The 24,939-nt window shown below is 41.6% G+C and overlaps 2 protein-coding genes and 1 long non-coding RNA gene across 5 annotated transcripts; 2 read left to right on the top strand and 1 right to left on the bottom strand.

The window, feature by feature from the left end:
* Window positions 1-10: 10 nt before the first annotated feature.
* On the bottom strand, window positions 11-2,961 carry LOC149383770 (uncharacterized). Of its 3 annotated transcripts, none has more exons than XR_016301658.1 (4): window positions 2,574-2,961; window positions 1,851-2,015; window positions 1,378-1,494; window positions 11-300 (listed from the first exon to the last, which is right to left on the bottom strand). It is a non-coding gene; the product is annotated as an uncharacterized LOC149383770 (long non-coding RNA). The 3 variants fall into 3 exon arrangements; XR_016301659.1 differs by having other exon boundaries at window positions 12-300; window positions 1,851-1,945; XR_016301660.1 differs by lacking the exon at window positions 1,851-2,015 and having other exon boundaries at window positions 14-300.
* Window positions 2,962-16,515: 13,554 nt separating this feature from the next.
* On the top strand, window positions 16,516-19,670 carry LOC149383769 (protein EDS1L-like). The gene is made up of 4 exons (XM_089629122.1): window positions 16,516-17,134; window positions 17,471-18,238; window positions 18,307-18,671; window positions 19,190-19,670. The coding sequence occupies exons 1-4, from the start codon at window positions 16,817-16,819 to the stop codon at window positions 19,479-19,481; spliced, it is 1,743 nt and encodes a 580-aa protein (XP_089485248.1). The 5' UTR covers window positions 16,516-16,816; the 3' UTR covers window positions 19,482-19,670.
* Window positions 19,671-21,529: 1,859 nt separating this feature from the next.
* On the top strand, window positions 21,530-24,533 carry LOC149383768 (protein EDS1L-like). Its single transcript, XM_089628394.1, has 4 exons — window positions 21,530-22,029; window positions 22,797-23,504; window positions 23,578-23,945; window positions 24,049-24,533. Exons 1-4 carry the CDS (start codon window positions 21,709-21,711, stop codon window positions 24,332-24,334), a joined length of 1,683 nt encoding a protein of 560 aa, XP_089484520.1. The 5' UTR covers window positions 21,530-21,708; the 3' UTR covers window positions 24,335-24,533.
* Window positions 24,534-24,939: the final 406 nt, after the last annotated feature.

Here is a 24,939-nt window from a genome sequence, read left to right as displayed (position 1 = left end):
TTTTCACGACCCGTGAGCGACGGCTCGCCCACGAGCCGCGACCGATCAACTCAAATCTGTACATAACTCATAATATAAACACATAAATCAAACATAATAAAATAGTTTGCGAAAATTCGGAGAAATTTTTCGCTTTTATAATTTAGAGTCTTATAGCGACTCCTATACAAATATGTTCCGGAACGTTTTAACAGAAGACACTAACCCCCGATTAAGAAACCCCATAGCCCATAGGTCAAGGCAATACGCGCTCGGTCTCGGTCTTCAATCTCGTTTCCCGCTTACCAGCTTTTCCCTTATCTACATTACCAAGGGTCATAAAACTATGAGTCGATTGACTCAGTAGGTGGGAGTCTATCTATAAAGTAAAACGACTAATGCCATGTGACGTGCAAGCAAATACACAAGGATGCAGAATGATTGCTAGATATAGCTAGAACATAACATTAGAGCATGACTGACGCGTGATATCACACTCTATCTATTTACTTGTCGTTATGCAAGATCGTACATCCTCTTCTGCTACGATCTCCACAACGACAATAAGCCATCTTCAGACCTCGAGCAGCAGTCTTACGGCGGCTTGGGTGTTTTAAGATTGTCTGGGATCCACTAGTGGTACCATTTTCATCTGACGTCGGCGCATGTGTGCCGCCTTGGCACGACAATGAGTTCACTCGAGGCGACTGCTCATTGCTGAATGGGTTCACTCTAGGCGACTGCCCATTACCATCGGGTTCGCTCGTGGCGACTGCCCGTTATTGTTGGGTTCGCTCGAGGCGACTGCCCTTTACCATCGGGTTCGCTCGTGGCGACTTCCCGTTACCGTTGGGTCCTCCCCAGTTTTGAGTATTCAGCGCCATACAAACCACCTAGGTCTGCCACAAACACAAGTCGTTGACTTGTTGGTACCACCGACACGAGTTCAATTAAAGTTTGGGTACTCTGCGGCTAGAAGCGTACACGTTAAACTTATATACGGAAGAGCGTAACGGGATAAACCCCGAAAGAAATTATTATTTCCCTTTGAAGCTCGTTAAGTGTTTTAAGCTGAAAGCTCGAAATGTGACTTTCGAACTCTCTACTCCCGATTGAATTCGAGAGTCTTATCACTCTTCCGTCCTCTCGATTCTAACCTACTTCCTAGAGTTAGAAGAGAGGTCTAACTATACACATAGAAAACGTGGCTGGTTCAAGTTAGCGTTTGAACCTAACGGGCGTACCCGAACTAAATTTTCAAGCAAGAGTGGCCGAAGCCTTAACTTTTAAGTTTATTCATTTTAGGGCTTTCACCTACTCTTGTTTACTAGCAAATAAATGCACAAACAAACAGGGTTATTCCCTTGGTATGTAGTTGACTTATGTCTCCACACTTACCTGGAAAAGATCGTCTGAAAACTTGTTGACTTCCGGAGTTTCCTTGCTTTTCACGCTTCCCGAGACTCTACACATCCTGAAGCGTTAACACATCCTGAAGCGTCGAGAAACTAAAACCTGAAGTTGAAATCTCATTAGTCAATGATTCGGGAGAAGCTGACGAGCTTAAAGTTCGTTATCGGGATTCACTACGAGTCGGTTCAGGGGTTCGAGAATTTAATTCACTTATTCAAGACTCATGTGAGTTCGTACCAGAGAATGAGTACGAAATAAAATCCAAATCATTATTTTCACGAGTCTTAAATAAATTAAATGAATAATCCGAGAAATCATACAAACCGAGAATTCTGAATTAATTAACCAGAATTTAAATTCTCGAACATTCTTAAATAAATAATTAATAATCCCTGAATACAATATCAAATCCAAAATTAAAACTCGAGTCTAACGCTATAGAGCGATAAACGACTCACGAGTGAGATCGAGCTTTAAAATCTTTTTTTGAATTCACTACTCTTCGGCTTCGACGCGCTCAGTTTCCGCCGATTCTCGCTCGCTTTGACTTGATCTGCGACTGAGTTGTGAAATTCAGAAATGAACATCGAGTCAATTCCTAAAGTCCAACTCCCGACTCAAACCTAGAATCCGAAAACGAACAACTAGCACGAATCTCAATTTGTCACAAAATATTCCCGACTCATCAACAAATACACAACAAGCTCAATGTAAATCGTTCTCGAGGCTTAGAGTTTAGCAACATAACTAGTGAACCAAAACACATAACCGAGACCAAACTCACGTCCACAAACAGCCCTCGGCCAAGACAACACTCGGCCACAAAACAAACAAATCTCAAGTATCCAAAATTCACAAACAACTCATCACGGCCTCAAAACAATTTCAAATAACCATAAATCCGAGCATAAATCAATCCAAGAACATTCAAATCCGTCCAGAATAAAAACCCCCAAATCTCATGAACACATAAACCTAATTCATCATTTTCGTCCAAAAATTCATGAGAAATTCAAACAATTGCTCTCAATTTAACAATTCCGAGCACAAACCATACTATTCGGTTACTAATCCATATCAAACTCACTTCAATTTCACAAATCCATCACAAACCAAAAACTCCCAAATCTGAAATCATAAACCCTAGGTTTCAGATTTCAAAACCAAGTGAGAAATCTCACCTTGTTTCGTGGTTCCCGGAGCTCACACACTCCTTCTCCGGCGATTTCCTCTCAGCCGGCGTCACGGCGAGCTCGCGGCAGTGGTGGCTCGTCTCGGTCGGAGCACGCGTCCACCGCTGGAGCTTGGTGATCACGCGAGGACGAGGCTCGTCCAAATAGCGAGATTCACAGCTTTCCCTTCCCCGACGTTGGTCCTCCTCGGCGACGACGTTCTCGGCGAGCTCGCGGCGACGGTGTTTTCTTCACTCGGTCGACGCACGCAGAAGGGTTCTCGATGGAAGACGCGCAAGGAAGAGCAAGAAGGTTGAAGAAGACGATGGAGATTAGTGATAAGGATCGACGATGTGATCGTTCATCTGGGTTTTTTTTTTTTTTTTTCTTTGCAGGTCGCGATGGAGATGAAGGAAGCATGAGATGGACATGATAAGAAGAAGAAGAAGAGAGAGGAAGCTACGTGGAATAATACTCGGGTCCCACGTGTGGACATGTGGCATGACCAGATTAATTGCCAAACCCTCCATTTTTCCAACTTTCTTTAACATTTCGTCCTTCATTTGTTGCACCTAAGTCCTTTTAAAATAAAATCTCACAATCATCTCCTTAATTAATTAAAAATAATCTTGAAAAATAACCGAGAAAATTATTATTATTTCCCGTTATCCTGAATATATTTAAGGGATCTCGGAATTTATTTTTACTCTCGAGATTTTTAAATCTCCGAGTCTATTCCGAATGGTTTTATTCGGAAATAATATCGAGTTCACTCGAATATTCTCATTCCGAAATTTCATCGACCTTAAATATTATCATTTTTCAAGATATTTAAAATTTAAGGATGCTCATATGCAACAAAAATTTGAAATAAAACCCGTCCATTTTATTCAAATTCACAAGTCGAGCGTTTACAAAAGTTTATACATTACAATCCCTACCCCCTTAGAAGAGTTTCGTCCTCGAAACTTAAAACAGAGTAGGGTACTTCTTTTGCATCTCACTCTCAAGCTCCCATGTAGCTTCTTCTACAACATGCCTCTTCCACAAAACCTTGACCAAAGGAATGGTCTCGTTCCTCAAAACTTTATCTTTGTGATCAAGAATCGCAACGGCTAGCTCTTCATATCTGATTCCAGGAGAGATCTCAAACTCTTGCTCTTGTAGAACATGCGAAGGGTCAAACACGTACTTCTATAGCATGGACACGTGAAACACATCATGGAGATTGGACATAGATGGTGATAGCGCTAGGCGATATGCTGCCTCACCTACTCGTTCTAGAATCTCATAAGATCTAACATATCTCGGGCTGAGGTTCCCTTTCTTTCCGAAACCTCATCACTCCTCGTATGGTGAGATTTTCATAAAAACTTTCCCCCCTGCTTCGAACTCCAGAGGCCTCCTACGCCTGTCAGCGTAGTTTTTCTGACGACTCTAGAAGGTTTTCATTCGAGCTTGGATCTTCTTAACCGCTTCTGTGGTTTGTTCAAGCATATCAGATCCAATAAACTTGCTCTCACCAGCTTCATCCCAGTGATTTGGAGGGCGACACTTCGGTCCATATAAGGCTTCATATGGTACCATGCCAATTGTCGCCTGATAGCTGTTGTTGTATGAGAACTCAACTAGCGGAAGATAACGACTCCACGAGCCCTGGAAGTCTAAAACACAAGCTCGGAGCATGTCTTCCAACACTTGGATTGTTCGTTCGCTTTAACCATCGGTTTACGGGTGAAAAGCATTACTAAACTTCAGGCGAGTTCCCAGGTTCTCTTGTAATCTCTTCCAGAACCTGGATGTGAAGCGAGCATCACGGTCAGGAACAAATCGAGCTAGGAACCCTATGAAGATGTACAATCTCCTTTATGTAGAGTTCAGCGAGCTTATCCACGGTGTGAGTGGTTTTGATGGGCAGGAAATGAGCTGATATGGTCAATCTATCGACAATGACCCAGATTGAGTCGTGACCAGCTGTGGTTTTTGGCAGACCTGACACGAAATCCATCGTTATATGCTCCCACTTCCACTGTGGAATCTCAAGTGGTTGCAGCATTCCTGCTGGTTTCTGGTGTTCTGCCTTGATTTTCGAGTAAACCAGGATGTTGTCAATAAACACGATAACGAACTTGTCCGACAAGTTAGCTTCACTCAGATACTTCCCATGGAACAGTTTGAGGAAATGGAACCACGTCATCACTTCCCACCAGCCCCTAGCCTCATCCTCCAGTTCATTCACAGCGCAAGCCACTCTCTCGGTAACAGATAGCTGCATGTAGTTGAAGATCTGATGCATCTTCTTGACCCAGTTCTCAGCTGCATCTAGATCAACATGGCTGTCAATGTCGGAGGCTCTGCTCACAGAACCTCTCGTATACCGGCTCGCTCATAGGAGGAACGATGTCAGGAATCTGGATGTTGAACTCCTCAGGAGGATCCATAGGCACTTGCAGTGGATTTTCTAGTCGTTCTCCTGGAACTGGAGGCGCTGGGTGCTGTTGAGGCGGCGCGTTCAGCGTCGTTAAGAGTTCTGCGATCGTGTGGTTCTGCTCATCTAGCTACTGCGCGAGCCTCCGATTCATCTCATCTCTTTAGGTCGCATCAACAGCTTGTCTCTCCAGCGCGTGTCTGATCTCCGTGAGATCCGCCGCTGTAACATTCTCGGCATTAAACGGGTCCCGTCTAGGCCCCATGCCTGCTCCATTCTACTCATTGAAAAGGGCATGGATAAAATCCAAGTCACATCATCGAGAATGCATAACCAACCTGGACTAGCCTCTCAAGAGCTAGTCAAACGAGACTTAAGCACAAAATGCTAGTTCTCTCGTTACGCACACAAAGCAACCACTCTCGTGATTGACAAGCAAACGTCTACGCAGCTGGGTTGTCCGAAGGCTCAGCGGAATCCTTCTCGGAATCTCCCTCGTCACAGTCAACCTTCTCGTCATCATGCGGAACAACCACCGGAAAAGCAATCATTAGGGGTGAGGTACTCATATACCACATCGCGTCACGACGAGGAACTCAGTCTGCATTCGCAAGACAGCGAACGAGGGACAATCAGACTCAAGCATCAGATATTGAAGCTCTACACACAGCTCCCAATACTTGATACCTCGCTGGAGTCTATCCTCGAGCACATCGGACACCGGTCCACAATTTCTTGGACGAGTCGGTCTCCGCATCGGACAACCGATTCAATCCCGAGCTGGTAGAATCCGTAAGCTTACTCCTCCCACTAGTCTATCTCCCCTGGCCCCGAACGTGTATTGTATCACCTTTAAGAACATCTCACAATCTCGGCTTCTAATGCCGTCAGCGGTGAAACGAGTCCATCGACTCAACGTTGGCCAATAAGGAGGGGTCATCGCGATACTCGTACGGAAGCAGTGAAGCGTCGAGATGACACTCATCCATCCACAAGACAGACCGGTCCACCGGTCCCTAAGTGATGGTGTCTCCCACGACACTGAACGTACTTGCGGTCGAAGGAATTCACGTGACCCTATTGAGGTACATACGAATCTCACCGGGGATGAGAGATCTATCTCCTAGCAACTCATCCTGCGTCATGTCGAACCTATCTCTAGACAGGTCGAGTCTAATCACAACACTATCACATGGCATACTCGTGACCTATACCGAGAACACGTATCCCAAGTCTACAGAAACGGCTAAACCTGGGGCTCTGATACCACAAAATCTGTCACGACCCATGAGCGACGGCTCGCCCACGAGCCGCGACCGATCAACTCAAATCTGTACATAACTCATAATATAAACACATAAATCAAACATAATAAAATAGTTTGCGAAAATTCGGAGAAATTTTTCGCTTTTATAATTTAGAGTCTTATAGCGACTCCTATACAAATATGTTCCGGAACGTTTTAACAGAAGACACTAACCCCCGATTAAGAAACCCCATAGCCCATAGGTCAAGGCAATACGCGCTCAGTCTCGGTCTTCAATCTCGTTTCCCGCTTACCAGCTTTTCCCTTATCTACATTACCAATGGTCATAAAACTATGAGTCGATTGACTCAGTAAGTGGGAGTCTATCTATAAAGTAAAACGACTAATGCCATGTGACGTGCAAGCAAATACACAAGGATGCAGAATGATTGCTAGATATAGCTAGAACATAACATTAGAGCATGACTGACGCGTGACATCACACTCTATCTATTTACTTGTCGTTATGCAAGATCGTACATCCTCTTCTGCTACGATCTCCACAACGACAATAAGCCATCTTCAGACCTCGAGCAGCAGTCTTACGGCGGCTTGGGTGTTTTAAGATTGTCTGGGATCCACTAGTGGTACCATTTTCATCTGACGTCGGCGCATGTGTGCCGCCTTGGCACGACAATGAGTTCACTCGAGGCGACTGCTCATTGCTAAATGGGTTCACTCTAGGCGACTGCCCATTACCATCGGGTTCGCTCGTGGCGACTGCCCGTTATCGTTGGGTTCGCTCGAGGCGACTGCCCTTTACCATCGGGTTCGCTCGTGGCGACTTCCCGTTACCGTTGGGTCCTCCCCAGTTTTGAGTATTCAGCGCCATACAAACCACCTAGGTCTGCCACAAACACAAGTCGTTGACTTGTGGGTACCACCGACACGAGTTTAATTAAAGTTTGGGTACTCTGCGGCTAGCAGCGTACACGTTAAACTTATATACGGAAGAGCGTAACGGGATAAACCCCGAAAGAAATTATTATTTCCCTTTGAAGCTCGTTAAGTGTTTTAAGCTGAAAGCTCGAAATGTGACTTTCGAACTCTCTACTCCCGATTGAATTCGAGAGTCTTATCACTCTTCCGTCCTCTCGATTCTAACCTACTTCCTAGAGTTAGAAGAGAGGTCTAACTATACACATAGAAAACGTGGCTGGTTCAAGTTAGCGTTTGAACCTAACGGGCGTACCCGAACTAAATTTTCAAGCAAGAGTGGCCGAAGCCTTAACTTTTAAGTTTATTCATTTTAGGGCTTTCACCTACTCTTGTTTACTAGCAAATAAATGCACAAACAAACAGGGTTATTCCCTTGGTATGTAGTTGACTTATGTCTCCACACTTACCTGGAAAAGATCGTCTGAAAACTTGTTGACTTCCGGAGTTTCCTTGCTTTTCACGCTTCCCGAGACTCTACACATCCTGAAGCGTTAACACATCCTGAAGCGTCGAGAAACTAAAACCTGAAGTTGAAATCTCATTAGTCAATGATTCGGGAGAAGCTGACGAGCTTAAAGTTCGTTATCGGGATTCACTGCGAGTCGGTTCAGGGGTTCGAGAATTTAATTCACTTATTCAAGACTCATGTGAGTTCGTACCAGAGAATGAGTACGAAATAAAATCCAAATCATTATTTTCACGAGTCTTAAATAAATTAAATGAATAATCCGAGAAATCATACAAACCGAGAATTCTGAATTAATTAACCAGAATTTAAATTCTCGAACATTCTTAAATAAATAATTAATAATCCCTGAATACAATATCAAATCCAAAATTAAAACTCGAGTCTAACGCTATAGAGCGATAAACGACTCACGAGTGAGATCGAGCTTTAAAATCTTTTTTTGAATTCACTACTCTTCGGCTTCGACGCGCTCAGTTTCCGCCGATTCTCGCTCGCTTTGACTTGATCTGCGACTGAGCTGTGAAATTCAGAAATGAACATCGAGTCAATTCCTAAAGTCCAACTCCCGACTCAAACCTAGAATCCGAAAACGAACAACTAGCACGAATCTCAATTTGTCACAAAATATTCCCGACTCATCAACAAATACACAACAAGCTCAATGTAAATCGTTCTCGAGGCTTAGAGTTTAGCAACATAACTAGTGAACCAAAACACATAACCGAGACCAAACTCACGGCCACAAACAGCCCTCGGCCAAGACAACACTCGGCCACAAAACAAACAAATCTCAAGTATCCAAAATTCACAAACAACTCATCACGGCCTCAAAACAATTTCAAATAACCATAAATCCGAGCATAAATCAATCCAAGAACATTCAAATCCGTCCAGAATAAAAACCCCCAAATCTCATGAACACATAAACCTAATTCATCATTTTCGTCCAAAAATTCATGAGAAATTCAAACAATTGCTCTCAATTTAACAATTCCGAGCACAAATCCATACTATTCGGTTACTAATCCATATCAAACTCACTTCAATTTCACAAATCCATCACAAACCAAAAACTCCCAAATCTGAAATCATAAACCCTAGGTTTCAGATTTCAAAACCAAGTGAGAAATCTCACCTTGTTTCGTGGTTCCCGGAGCTCACACACTCCTTCTCCGGCGATTTCCTCTCAGCCGGCGTCACGGCGAGCTCGCGGCAGTGGTGGCTCGTCTCGGTCGGAGCACGCGTCCACCGCTGGAGCTTGGTGATCACGCGAGGACGAGGATCGTCCAAATAGCGAGATTCACAGCTTTCCCTTCCCCGACGTTGGTCCTCCTCGGCGACGACGTTCTCGGCGAGCTCGCGGCGACGGTGTTTTCTTCACTCGGTCGACGTACGCAGAAGGGTTCTCGATGGAAGACGTGCAAGGAAGAGCAAGAAGGTTGAAGAAGAAGATGGAGATTAGTGATAAGGATCGACGATGTGATCGTTCATCTGGGTTTTTTTTTTTTTTTTTCTTTGCAGGTCGCGATGGAGATGAAGGAAGCATGAGATGGACATGATAAGAAGAAGAAGAAGAGAGAGGAAGCTACGTGGAATAATACTCGGGTCCCACGTGTGGACATGTGGCATGACCAGATTAATTGCCAAACCCTCCATTTTTCCAACTTTCTTTAACATTTCGTCCTTCATTTGTTGCACCTAAGTCCTTTTAAAATAAAATCTCACAATCATCTCCTTAATTAATTAAAAATAATCTTGAAAAATAACCGAGAAAATTATTATTATTTCCCGTTATCCTGAATATATTTAAGGGATCTCGGAATTTATTTTTACTCTCGAGATTTTTAAATCTCCGAGTCTATTCCGAATGGTTTTATTCGGAAATAATATCGAGTTCACTCGAATATTCTCATTCCGAAATTTCATCGACCTTAAATATTATCATTTTTCAAGATATTTAAAATTTAAGGATGCTCATATGCAACAAAAATTTGAAATAAAACCCGTCCATTTTATTAAAATTCACAAGTCGAGCGTTTACAAAAGTTTATACATTACAAGATTGCTATGTTCGCACCACTGCTGATTTTATTATGTTCAACGATTTTGTAAATCCGAGGACCAATGTCGCCCGTCCATTTCTCCGCAGCTAGACGTTGTTTGCTGAATCTCTGCAAAAGGTACATCCTAATTCTCTCTAACATAGAGAGAATAGGTCTTCCTCTAGCTAGCAACACGGCCCGAGTTCCATTAAAACTCTCGCAAAGGTTGTTAAGCAGGATGTCGCACTTTGGTGTTGTTCTGAAACTGCTTCTGGCCCAATTACGGGGGTTTTTATCCAGTAACCAATCATACGCGTCTTGATCCTCTGCTTTGATCAATTCCATTTCTTGAAAGAACTTTGGGACGGAATATTGCTTTGCCGCTGCCATTACCTTGTTCTTAAGAAATTGACCTTTGAAAACCTGACATTGAATCAAGAATTCAGTATTTAAGTGAGTGAATCCATCAAGACATCAATTAATAATATCAGAAAATTAGTACATTACCTTCGTGAAATTGCTTTGCAGATGCCGTGCACAATGTCTATGCTCTGCCTGTACAGAACCCTCTTCCCACATCCCACTCAGTGCTTCCTTCAACCCCTTCTGTTTATCAGTAATAAATGTCCAATGATGTCCATTGTGTATGCCCACATCGTCTCGCAGAAAGTTTAAAAACCATGCCCACGACGATTTGCACTCGGACTCAACCACTGCAAACCCTATAGGAAACATGCTGTTATTGGCATCAATGCCAATGGCCGTCAACAACTGACCTGTGTGATGTCCTTTTATGTGATATCCATCCAAACCGATAACATGTCTACATCCTTCAACGAAACCAGCTTTACAATCGGCGTAACAAATATAGAGCCTCTGGAATATAGGATTACCTTCTGCATCGGACTCGGTTAGAAACTCAACCGTGGAACCGGGGTTGGATCTCCTGATCTCAGACCCGTAGTCCCACAACTTAGCGTACTGCTCTTTGTACGAGCCTTCTATCACCGCATCAGCGAATTTCTTTGTCCGGTACGCCTTTTGTCTTGAGCAATTCAAGACTAAGTCTTGTTGTACCTTGTTCATGAAGCCAATAGCAGACCAAGACTCGTTTTCTGTGAAGGTTGGCATATACTTTTTACACAACCATCGTGACGTAGCAAACCGGTTTTCATTTGTTCTCGGGCATGTGTGTTCAGGCACGTACGTCTTTATCGCGAATGTGGTTGTCTTACCGAGAAAAGAGGCATAGCATAACCATTTGCACGTCTTATCTTTACAAACAGCTCTAACTCTGTTTGAATCGTTGACCTTAAACTTGATTTCCTTCCCGGATCGGATAGAGTGCTCTCGAATAGCATCTTTGAATACTTTTCCACTAGGAAAAGTTAATCCTAGTTTGAGTCCCGGTTGTGTCATATCCGTGTCTTGTCTAAACTCCTGGAATTTGGGAAGCACCTTCTTCCAAACTGAACGACGTTTATCGGTCTTCGCTTCTTCTTCGCTAGACGCGTCCGAGTTCTTCAAGTCTATATCATCTTCGTCGTTGTAGTCACTATCTGTATCAGATAGTGGTTCTTCATCACTGAGATGCATTTTTCCTTTGCCTGTTAGGCCTCCATCTATAGCTGCTCCGTCAACGCTCCGTCAACGATCACGTCGTCCTCACTCATCTCAAATCCGCTATCTTCCTCGATCTCTGCTTCTTTGTGCTCTTCCACTTCTGGTTCTTCGTCTGCTTCCACTTCTACTTGAGTATCTTGTGTTGGAACCTGTGAAGCTTGAGGTGGACTCTCTGACGCTTGAGGTTGACTTTGGGAAGCTTGAGGTTGACTCTGGGACGCTTGAGGTGGACTCTGGGACGCTTGAGGTTGACTCTCTGGAACTTGACTATCTGGAATTGGACTCTCAAGAACTTGACTCTCTGGAATTGGACTCGTTGATCCTTGATTCCCTTCAACTACTGACTGAGTCTCTTCAACTGGACGTGAAGTGTCATCATGTTGACTCTGATCTAATAGCAGCACCGACTTACTTCCTCCTTCTTGAATGGGGTGGTCAAAGTACAACAACACCTCAAACGTGTTCTCAATTAGCTCGCCTACGATGGACATCAAGGCCTGGTCTGAATAAAGCAATACAAGCTCATCGGAATACGCGGGTATGACGTAATACATTGCTCCACCGTAGTATCCCAAGTCTTTAATGAGTATCCCGTCGATCTCCACTATCGATAACCGATCCATGTCCATGTAGTCTACAAAATCTACTTTGTTTTCGACGTAAGACGACCGATCATTCACCAATTTCATTTTACCACCATGGTGAATTTGAAATGTGAACTTACCAGACCCATTCACTGTAATCAAACAAAAAAGTAAATAAAACACGTTACATACAGTCATCTTAATCAATAAACAAGTAAATAAAAATAGGATCCTAAAACATATTAGATAAAGTTTAATTAATCATTAAACTAGTGAATAACAGGATCCTAAATAAAAGGACACATCAGATAAAGTTTAAGGATATCCAAAGTTTAATTAATCAATAAACTAGTAAATAAAACACATTTGATAGAGGTTAAATAATCAATAAACAAAGGATTCTCACAATGAATCCAACGTGAACAACCAACAACACAAAGCCAAAAACTGAAGTTAGTGGTCCCTACTATTTCGAAATTGAAGCTTCAAACCTACAAACCCACTAACATCAGACAAACACATCAAATGTGGTCCCAAGTGTTTCGAATTTAAGGCTTCGCAACAACAATCTCAGGTCCACCGTACATAGTGGTCCCTACTGCATTTCTTATTTAATAACACTTTCTCACCCTATTTTGGTAACTTATGGGTTGTTGCGCTACTTTTGGAATCCCTTTTCTTCGTCGGAGACTGCGCTCTCTTTTTCGGGGACTTTCCTTTCATCTTATTCTTGGCCGGAGACATCTTTTTCTTGGCCGGGGACTTCGTTCCACCACCAGTGCTTCGCATCGAACAACCTGGAGGAATCCACGCCGAAATTATCCTTTTTCGAAGAAACCCTAAAAATTTGCGATTTGGGGTTTTATTTTTCAGACTTTTTTGGGCGGTTTTAATCTTTAGGTTTAATATTTTCGAGTTATTTAATAAATGAAATACAATTATATAGCCAAATATACCTTTATACCCTCCATACTCAGCTCACGTGAGTGAAACGTGCACCTCAATTGGACGGTAACTGAAAAAGTTTAATAGAAGGGGCAAAAGTCAACATCAACCTGAGTTCAGAGTATTTTTTGTTGAAAATCCGAGTACAGGGTACGCTTTGTTAATCAAGCACGAGTTCAGGGGGTAATCTTGTAAATTATCCTTTTATTTATAAGAAAACAATTGTTTATTATTTAAAAAATTGCTATTTTTAAAATGATTTAAAATAACTGCCATTTTGAAAATATTGCAATCTGAAAATATGCAAAAGCCAAATTAAATTATAATATTACTATACATCTTTTTTTTTTTTTAAAGAATCCCAGCCCTTCATTAATTGTAAAAATACTAGGCAAGATGATTCCAAAAGGCCAATTGATTGCCCTGCGTGGCTTTATCCTTGTATCCAAAAAGACATTCGGTTCCTACTGTGATTTTCAATGAAAGCTTCTTCCCTCAAAAAAAAAAAAAAGGCCAAGAGGAAGTCATAGTCATTCTAAGCAACAATGTCCATCATTCTCTACCCAAAGCGGGTTGATTTATCATTTTCTTCACCATATGCATCTAAAAAAGACATGGGTTCGAGATTCGCAGTTGCTGCAAAGGTGACAACTGATCCGTTATTTTATTCCTCGATTTTAGAGCAATCTGTGTATCGGAAAAAAAAATTATTTGTGGTGGGTCACATAAAGACATGTACTTTGGAGGTATTCTAAGATAAAGAATTCGCACATAAGTCAGCTTGATCAGAGTCTAAAACGGTGATAGATCGAAGAGAATGAGAGTTGACTAGCTACTTGTCTCTGGACACTTCAATCGATCGCCGTGACTCATTGTTCATTGACATCTTTTTTCAAGAACTTCTCTTCCCCGTTTGTACAACCGCTAAAGAAACGAGGTCATATTTTCCCATTAGCATCCATAAAGGGGCTAGAAGAGAGTTTTTTATAGCTCAAGATTCTAGGTGAAATTTTGTTTAGAAAGAGACAAGATATCACACACAATGCATAATCAATGTGTTCGACAACTTATTTCAATGAAGTGATGGAAAAATAACAGTGCGTAAAATAAATGGCACAAATAGTGGTAACCTAGTTCGGTGCAACGTCACTTATTCTGGGGGGGCTCTCAACCCAGTGGAAATAAGTTCTCTAAATCAATAAGTACTCGATAGTATAACAATGGACTTATATTAACAACACCAGTCTCAATGTCCTTTTCCTATTACTACCAGTGAATACCAAATCATGTCTCCCCCTGAATTTGAGATCACTCTCAATTCCACTCTTCAAACACGCTCCCGATGTCTGGTCACCTTCAATGTCAACGCACGTGAAGACTTCAATCACGCAATCACAAACTCAATATTTCGCAAGCACTCAGATAGCTGGAAAAATGTTTAGAGAATTACACCACACGAATTAAACCATTAGTTTCCCAGTCTGCCAATCTTGCACGTCTAAGAACCCTAACAGTTTAATGTGTGCGTCAAAATTACTAAGGGTGTAGCACTCGGCTTTTACAGTAGTCATACAAGACAAGAAGTCAATTTAGGGTTTCCTTACTCATACACGTGCGAAGATCCATCGAGTAAAGAATTTTGCGAATCATTCTGGCACAACATGAAACTTGCTAGAAATACAGTCTGCGCACAGAAGGCAATATGTCTTAACATATCTTGAAGCATGTTGATCGAAGCAGTAAAAAAAGTGTATCAACCAGACCATAACCAGCCAAACGACGCTGAATCACGTTCTTTTTAAATTAAGTGAATAAATTATAATTTAAACGTTTCAAATTCCATTTAATATGTTATCATAATTCATTGAATTTTAAAACAATTTTAAACATTATTTTTTGTGTCTGTCGAAGTTGATATTATATTGCTGCCCTAACCTGAGTGAACACGTGCCAAAAACGTGAGCACTTAACTGACAGTTTGGCCAAAAAATTCACGGAAGAACTGAAATTAATGAAAAAAATTTAATTAGAATACCAAAAAAGCATAAAAATAAAGTTCTGTGTATCACATTTAAACCTGGCCTAGCGGGATCTCCCGCGTCTCCCGCTACCGCCAGTGATCCCCTCCCGTTATTTGATCAAACGGGAGTCCCGTCCCGTTATGTAATGGGACGGGAGCGGGATTTCGCCTAACGGGAAGTCGGGACCCCGTTAGGTGTAAAAAAAAAATAACGTTTTAAAATAATTTAAATAATTAAATAGAAGGATGTAATTGAAAGAAATTTAAATTAAGTGGGTAGAAATGAAGATTTAAATGAAGTTAAATAATTATATACAAGGACGTAATTGAAAAGATTTTGAAGTAAATGTGTAGAAAAATAATAAAAAAAAATGTGAAATTAAATATGGGCCTCCTAAAAAACCTCACCGACCCCTAAAAAGGTGCGACGGCGAGGAAAAAGAGCACCCCTTTCCTCGTTAATTATTTGAAAATTTATCCCGGACAAGGGTCGGGATATCCCTTAGTTATACAAGTTAGTCTAACCATTTATGTTTACATTTGCGAAATCAACTTCAAAATCGTCAAGAATATCGAAGCACATGAATGTTTCTTGTGCTCGATTTCTATGTTGAATCCAATCTTTACCGCACGTCAATGCTTCGACCAACTCCGGTTTCAAGCTACATCTTCTATCGTCGATGATGCGGCCCGCGCTACTAAAAGCCGCCTCAGATGACACGGTTGAAACAGGGATGGTGAGGATGTCTTGTGCCATAGATGACAAGACCGGGAACCTCCTCGCATTCTGTCTCCACCAAACCAAGAGGTCGATGGCTTCGTCATCCGTCCTGACCCAATCGTTCCGATCGTACTCTTGGATCTCCGGATGGGACCGTGCGTCGGTTGCGCTCGACCTCGTCTGACTTGTCCCAGCTTCTTGTTGTTGAGGTGATGGGCTGTACGCGGGCGCGTTGACGAAGACATTCGTGTATTGGTGTCTTCTCGGATACTGCGTCTGTGATTGAGATGGTTGTGCTCGGTATTGCGGTAGGAGTTTCGCCTCGTATACCTTGAAAAGATCAAAAAAAGCTTCCACGATCCTCGAGAGATCAAGTGGAATGTAATCTTGGTCCACAAAATGGTTTCTAATGTACTTCAGAAATTTTTTTAAACCACAAATTTTACATCGGACGTCTAGAATGGCTCAAAAACCGTATAAAAATGGAACATTTCCAGCCCCCCAATATTTTAAAAACTGGCTGTCATTGCTTGAATAGAATCTTGAAAAATTGTTACGTTTTTATATTTATCAAGATGCACACCAATTTATTCTATTTAAAAAGACAATAATCACTTTTCTCAAAAAAAGAAAAAGAAAAAGACAGTAATCACTTATCACAAAGGCAAAAAGTATTCAATACGTCGTACAGTACAAGGGAGACTTAAGTTTACTAAAATTTACGCGTGCCTTGTAGACTAGGAATAGTTCCTTTTAGGTTTTTTATTTTTATTTTTTGTTTTGTGTTATTATTCTTTTGATCAACGTCGACAATGAGTTTTGTAGTCTCTATCTTATAATTGGAAAACAAAAGATAAAATGTAGAGCAGCGAATCAAAAAGCTTTCAGACTAAAAGAAGTAATTCCCAAGTAGCAACCAAGTCCAAGTCAACTAGTCTTCCAATTAAATAATACAGCGACTCTCTAGAACACAAAACAACTAGCTTTTCTTAAAGGCCCAGACTTTTCAACCACAAATAGTACTCCAAAAATACTTGACCAAAGAGTTACTAGGCAATGATTATTCCCTTAGCATACTCATATTCTTAAATCTATAGCAACAAATCCCAGAAAACAGAAAAACCAAACACAATCAGCAAAAAAAAAAAAAAAAAAATCAATTCGGGAAGAAAAATATGGGAAGCCAAGAGGATATTGGAAGGATGTTGGAGAGCAAAAAGAGTATCGTCAAGAGGGTTTGTATTGAGGCCACAAAAGCTCACAAGTTCCCAAACAAACCGTTCATCGTTAAAGATTGTGACTCGGAAGTGATTTTCAGTTTCCCTTGTTTGTGGGCTGTAAATAATTGGTATAAACATGGACCTTTTGGGGAAATTGAGATCGACATCAATTTGTTTCCTTCTCTGAGGAGCATCGGCGTCGACGAACCAGCAAAAGTCAACCAAGCGTTTCAGGAACAATTTCAGTCATTAGTTAAAGAGTTGCAGAAGAAGGTATATATATATATATATATATATTCATTTATGGTTCCAAGACATCATCTTTGAAGTCAATAGGGTGTATTTTAGGAGATTGATTTATAATTAGTCATTTGATCAAGTCTTTAAAAGTCTTCTGGGTTGGTTAATAATAGTACTGTCAATAATTAGCAAGTTATTGATTGATATACACGCTCACTAAAGTAGGAATTCATGTGACATATCTATCAAAAGTAAAATCCATTGTTTGTCCAAAAAAAGAAATGCACTGTCTCAAGAGTTTCTCAACACTTGAAAACATTCACTGACCTTTTGGCTTGTGTTCTTTCTTTCTATTAAAAAAAAAAAAAGGTTGATGCCGTGAGACACAAGAAACAGATCGTCTTCACGGGCTACTCATCGGGCGGCCCAATTGCGGTTCTTGCCACGATCTGGCTTCTAGAAGATCTCGCGAAATCAAAGGCCCAAATCCCGAGCCCACCTCCTATATGCGTCACGCTCGGGTCGCCCCTAATCGGCTGCCACATCTTCTCCCACGCCCTCCGACGCGAGAATTGGGCCCGCCACTTCGTCCACGTGGCAGCGAGGCACGACATAATTCCTCGGCTTTTCCTCACTCCCTTCAACTGCGTCGAGCCACACCTGGCTCGAGCCCTCGAGTTCGTCGCCCAGAAGCCCAATAAGAAGGTCTCGGGCCCGGCCCTAGACGTCGACAAGCTCTTCTTCGACGTGCTCAGCAGCGCGTTGGAAGTCACGAGCCACGCGGCTTGCAAGCTGATGGAGGGCACGAACCTGCTCACGGAGACCTTCTCGGGTTTCTCCGAGCTCAGTCCCTACAGGCCTTTCGGGGCCCACGTCTTCCTCGATGACGATGACAAAGACGGCGTGAAGCTCGTGTGGCTCGACAACTCGGAGGCAACGTTGCAGCTCTTGTTTTACTCTATCCAACCCGAGACCGAAGAAGACGCTCGGGCGATCGCGCGGAAGGGCTTGGTGGATCATTCTCGGTACAAGGCTCTGTTGGAGAGGATCGGGGAATCAAAGTTTTTCACTAGTCCGGGTTCGGACGAGGAAAAATTGACCGGCGTACTTATTGACGCTGCGGAAAAGTTCGGACTGGTGAGTCATAATTCTCGGGGTTTTTTTTTTTACTTTTCCGTATTTTTATTTATTTATTTTGTATGCAGTGTCCGCGAGGCAGGCTATGCTTGCTCGCGGCAGGAGAATCGGAGAAGCAAAAGACTAGAAATCTCAGGAAAGCGGATTTGAAGGTGGCTGATATCGAGCGAGCACTGGAAGCCGTGGAGAAGTACAAGAGGGCGTGCGAGCACAGGGGAGTCGAGTATTTCGACTCCTTCAAGCTCATGGAAAGCGAAGAGGACTTCAAGGCAAACGTGAAGAGGCTCGAGCTCGCGGGGATGTGGGACGAGATCATCGAGATGCTCAAATCTTACAAACTCCCCGACCAGTTCGAGGTCTCGAAAGAGTGGATAGAGCTCGGGACCCGATTCCGCTGCCATGTCGAGCCACTAGACGTGGCAAATTACTACAGGCATGTGCAAAGCTAAAATTTATTTTCAAATTATGTTTATTATTACTTTAAATGTATCTACAAGCAATATATGCCCAGCGCGTTTTTGTTGAATAATTAATATATTTTAGTTTGAAAAATAAATATATAGAGATGTATTTAGAAAGAGTAATGCTATTCGGCCCGATTCACGAGCCCGAACGATCCACTCACGTGATGACACGTGGCAGTTTGTTGCCACGTGTCATCACGTGAGTGGATTGTTCGGGGCTCGTGAATCGGGCCGAAAATCAATTTCCATTTAGAAAAATATAAGTTTGAAAAAAAAAATGAATTTAAAGTTTTTTTTAAAACATTTTTATGTTTCCGTTAAAAAAAAAAAATCCAGTACGAATGAACACTACTTGTGTTTATAGTCCAATCTCTTATTTTTTCTTCAAAAACAAATCACGAAACACTGTTCAATTCGTGAGAGGAGGCTCTCGTCTCTTTTATATTACCAAAGATGCCCCTGGTGAATAAAAATTGTGGCAATGCAGGCACTTTAAGAACGATGACACTGGGCCGTACATGGTCCGTGGTCGGCCAAAGCGTTACGTGTTCCCTCAGAGGTGGCTCGAGCACTCCTTGAGGGCCAAAGAGGGGTCGTGTGGGGTGTCTTGTTTCTGGGCCGAGATCGAAGAGCTCTCGATCAGCCTCAAGAGTGGAGCTTCCGATTTTGCCGAGAAGGCTTCGAAGCTGCGGACCAATGTTTTGCAGTGGGACGAGAGTCCGGAATGGGGCATTTTCTTGAAGAAGATTGAAGAGCTTGTTCACCGTCGCGGTGGTTGATATGAATCATTTGCGTTGACTCAGAAAAAAGAAAATTGCAAATTGGTTCTAAGATTGATCTGTTCTTTAGCACTTATATATATTATGCATATTATATTGCAAATTACTTTAAATATTTAAGCATAATTGCTTTAAAAAAAATTACGCTTCAAAAATAAAGAATTTATTTTTATTTTTAAGTTTGAGCTATATTGTTAAGTCCCCGACTTTCGTTTGAACTTGCAATAGATTTATTAATAGTAATAATAATAATAATAATAATTAAATAGACAGTTAACAGGTATCACAAAAGGCCAAAAGTATGTTAATACGTCGTACAGTAAAAGGGAGACATAAGTTTCCTATAATATATCTACGCATGCCTTGTAATGTAGACTAGGATTCTAGGAATAGTTCCTTTTTATTTTTATTCTAATATGTTTAGTATTATTATTAATCATATTATCAACGTCGATTATGGGTTATGCTGTGTGGTCTCTATCTTACAATTGGACAAAAAAAGAAGAATAAAAAAAGTAGAGCTTTCAGACTAAAAAAGTGTTACGGAGTAATTAACAGTCCAACTCAAAACGAAAGGAGGATAGCTCATTAGGCCCTTCCCAAAGAAGATCAAGACAACATGGAAAAACACGAAGGAAAAGGTCATGCGACACGTCGAAAACAAAAATCATGTCTAAAATAAAAGGTCATGCGACATGCCTGAAACAAAAAGTCATGCGACGCGTCGAAAGAAAAAAATCATGCGACAAGTCGAAGGTTAAAGTCATGCGATGCATCGAAAGAAAAAGTCATGCGACGCGTCGAAGGCAAGAGTCATGCGACACATCTAAGACAAAAATCATGCGTAGGAAAAAGTCATACGACACGTCGAAGACAAAAGTCATACGACACGTCGAAGACAAAAGTCATGCGACGCGTCGAAGGAGAAAGTCATTCGACACATCGAAGGCAAAAGTCATGCGACGGGGTCCAAGGAGAAAGTTATGTGACACGTCGAAGGAAAAAGTCATGCGACGTGTCGAAGGAGAAAGTCATGCGACATGTCGAAGACAAGAGTCATGAGATATACCGAGGACAAGGAGTCATGCCAAGCACCTAAGACAAAAGTCATGCGACGCGTCGAAGACAAGAGTCATGCGACATACTGAGGACAAGAAGTCATGCCACGCACCTAAGACAAAAGTCATGCGACGCGTCGAAGACAAGAGTCATGCGACATACCGAGGACAAGAAGTCATGCCACGCACCTAAGACAAAAGTCATGCGACGTGTCGAAGGAAAAAATCATACGACATATCCAGGACAATAAGTCATGCCACACACCTAAGACAAAAGTCATGCGACACGTCGAAGACAAAAGTCATGCGACGCATCGTAGGCAAAAATCATGCGACACGCTAAGAGTAGAAGGCCGTGCAACGCACCAAGGGTAAAAGGTCAAAGATCATTTTAAGTGGAGTTCCTAACAATAGCCAAATGACGGATTTACCCTAACTCTCATCTCCTCACTATAAATACCAAAGACAAACACATGTCAAACGTTGATTTTTTCTCTCTCTAATTAGACTATGTTAAATTCTCTACTCAACCATTTCTCTAACAAAAAAACACATTTTAGACAAAAATAGAGAACAAAGAGAAATCAAAGTCATTCTTCTCACACAATTTCATACAAAAAAAATTAACAATTTACTTTCATTCTCTCTAGAGTGGGAGAAGAGAGATTCGCTCTCTCTCTCACAAACAAAGACTTCTAAGCAAAATTATATTCCCTCTACAAAAGTGTCCAAGAGCTTGAAAAATCGATTATCATATTCTTCACTTGATAAGAGTAATATTTCACCACTAATCTCACGGATTCGAAGACATATGGCCAAGTCCGGCCGCTCACGCCACGTGTGCATAAGTTTTAATCCAAATATCGGCTTAACAAAAAGTAATTGCCAAGTAGCAACCAAGTAATTGCCAAGTAGCAACCAAGTCAACGAGTCTTCCAAATAAATAATACAGCCTCAAGACAATTGGCTTTGTAAGTTTATAACTAGGCCCCATACTTGAACTTTTCAACCATTAAATAGTACTCCAAAAATACAAATAAAAATTTACCAAAGAATAATCAAAGGGCAATGATTCCCTTTGCACATTCATCTTCTTAAATCAAAACAACAACATCCCAGAAAACAAAAAACAAAAAACAAAAAACAAAAATAAATTCAGGAGGAAAAATATGGAAATCGAAGAGAATATTGGAAGGATGTTGGAGAGCAAAAAGGAGCTCATCAACAGGGCTTGTATTGAGGCCACAAAACCTCACAAGCCCTCAAAGAAACTGTTCTTTGTTCAAGATAATGGCTCAGAAGTAATTTTCAGCTTCCCGGGGTCGTGGGATGTAATTAATTGGTATCTCAAAGGACCTTTTGGGGAGACTGCTATCAACTCTGAACTGTTTCCTTCTCTGAGGAGCATCGGGGTCAACGAGCTAGCAAAAGTCAACCAAGCGTTTCAGAACAAATTTCAGTTAGTACTCGACGAAGAGTTTCGGAAGAAGGTATGTATTTATGCATTTGGTGTTCAAGCTAATCTTTGAAGTCAATATGGTGTTTAGGAGATGGATTGGAATTAGTCACTTGTCACCAGATTTCAAAAGGCTTCTGGGTTAGTCAATAGTAGTACTGTAAATAATTAGCATGTTATTGATTGATATATTATATGCTCACCTAAGAAGGAATAAATTATTTAATGTAATTTTTCTAAATAATTAGTATGTTATTGATTGATATATTTTATGCTCAGCAAAGTAGGAATAAATAAATTAATGTAATTTTTCTATTAGTTAAGAGTATTTAAGGCTAAATAACTAATTGAAATTAATAGATTTGAGGGTATTTTAGCTAAATCTCTAATTAAAATTCAATTGATTTCCAAAATAGTCTAGGTTTGTCTTTAATGTTATATAGTCAAAATGTACAATTTTCAGGTTTCAATAATAATGCTCATTAATTTTTTTTAAGTGATAAATTACTTATATAAATCGTCAAAAAATTAACTACACGCAATATAATTTTTGCTATTTTGTCAAAAACTTGAAATTTTAGCTGTTTTGTTAATCAATTAGTTTCAAACACATCATGAAAATTGCTGATCAAGGAAAATGCATTGGTTCATCAAATTGTTCATTTATAGACTGCCTTCAATAGCATCAAAACTTCAACAATTAAAACATTGGCTGGTCTCATGTCAAATAGCCAGCCTTTGTAAAAACTCTTTTTAGTACTAACTTTTTTTGGCTTGTGCTCCTTCTTTCACTCAACAAAGGTAGATGCCCTGAAACACAAGAAACAGATCGTATTCACGGGCCACTCATCGGGCGGTCCTATCGCGGTGCTCGCCACGATCTGGCTCTTAGAAGATCTGGCAAAATCAACGGTCCAAATTCGGAGCCCGTCTCCTATATGCATCACGTTCGGGTCGCCCCTAATCGGCTGCCACATATTCTCCCATGCCCTCCGACGCGAGAATTGGGCCCGCCACTTTATCCACATCGCCACGAGGCACGACATAATGCCTCGGCTTTTCCTCGCGCCCTTCAAATGCGTCGAGCCACACCTGACAGACGTCGGCAAGCTCTTCTTCAACGTGCTCAGCAGCGCGTTGGTCGTCACGAGCCGCGCGGCTTGCAAGCTGATGGAGAGCACGAACGTGCTCGTGGAGAAAGTCTCGGGTTTCGTCGAGCTAAGTCCCTACAGGCCTTTCGGGACCCACGTCTTCCTCGACGAAGAAAATGATGGAGTGAAGCTCGTGTGGCTCGACAACTCGGAGGCGACGTTGCAGTTCTTGTTTTACTCTATTCAACCCGAGAACGAAGAAGACTTTCGGACGATCGCGCAGAAGGGCTTCGTGGATCATTCTCACTACAAGGCTCTGCTCGGGAGGATCGAGAACCATGAGTTTTACCATGGATCGGGTTCAGAAGAGGAAAAAATGACCGGAGTACTTATTCACGCCGCAGAACATTTCGGACTGGTGAGTCTCGATTCTCTTTTTTTTTTTTTTTTTTTTTTAACTTTTCGGTTGACTTATTTATTGTTGTATGCAGTGTCTGCAAGGCAGGCTATGCCTACTCGCGGCAGGAGAGTCGGAGAAGCAAAAGACTAGAAATCTCAGGAAAGCGGATTCGAAGGTGGCTGATATCGAGCGAGCACTGGAAGCCGTGGAGCAGTACAAGAGGGCGTGCGAGCACATGGGAGTTGAGTATTTCAACTCCTTCAAGCTCATGAAGTGCGAAAAAGAGGACTTCAAGGCGAACGTCAAGAGGCTCGAGCTCACGGGGATGTGGGACGAGATCGTCGAGATGCTCAAGTTTTACAAGCTCCCCGACCAGTTCGAGGGCTCGGATAAGTGGATAAAGCTCGGGACCCGATTCCGCTGCCTGGTCGAGCCACTAGACGTGGCAAATTACTATAGGCATGTGCAGAGCTAAATTTACATTTATATAAAGTTTATATACATTTTTTTTACCAAAGATGCCCCTAGTGAATAAAAATTATGGCTCTGCCACTGATTACAGGCACTTGAAGAACGAGGACACTGGGCCGTACATGATCACTGCTCGGCCAAAGCGTTACCGGTTCACTCAGAGGTGGCTCGAGCACTCCTTGAGGGCCAAAGAGGGGTCGTGTGGGGTGTCGTGTTTCTGGGCCGAGATCGAAGAGCTCTCGATCAGCCTCAAGAGTGGAGCTTCCGATTTTGCCGAGAAGGCGTCGAAGCTGCGGACCAATGTTTTGCAGTGGAACGAGAGTCCGGAACGGGGCATTTTCTTGAAGAAGATTGAAGAGCTCAAGCTCGGTGGTTGATATGAATCATATCATATGATATCTGATATCTCATTCCAAATAAGATATTGCGTGTGTAAAATTCAAGTACTCTTACTGAATTGTTTTGTGTTTGCTGTGCTACTTTTTTGCTTTAAAATGTTCAATTATGCTGAATATTGAACACAACCATGAGATGACAAGTTCCATTAACTACTGATCAGAGTACATTAGTTTGTCATTACAGAGTTTCTAGTCTCTACCAACCCAACTTCCTTTTAAATAAAAAAATAAAATAAAAATATACCCTGTTTTTCAGGGCCATGAAAGCAGGGAAGTTTCAGACTACAAGAGAGCTTACTTATGACGTCATTCAAATTCCTGGTAATTTAGAGACAATAGACTGATTCTTAGTTATTATGTTCCTTCTATGATTTTGGTAGAAGAAAAGAGATCAACCAAGGTGGTTGGGAAAAAGAAAGATATTATTAAAGAGACAACTCCCAAAGCTGAAATGAAATTTTGTGTACCCAGTGGCCTAATGAGATGACCCCAATTTCACTAATTAACTGATTTGATTGATTACATTTGTTGAGTCCATTTAAAAACAAACTACCATTCGTCATTACAGAGCTTCTAGTTTCTAT

The sequence above is a fragment of the Urtica dioica genome, chromosome 10 (genome assembly GCF_054948205.1).
Source record: "Urtica dioica subsp. dioica isolate 48M chromosome 10, U.dioica_male_clone48M_v1_H2, whole genome shotgun sequence".
Taxonomy (NCBI): domain Eukaryota; kingdom Viridiplantae; phylum Streptophyta; class Magnoliopsida; order Rosales; family Urticaceae; genus Urtica; species Urtica dioica.
This window is presented reverse-complemented; position numbering and strand designations above follow the sequence as displayed.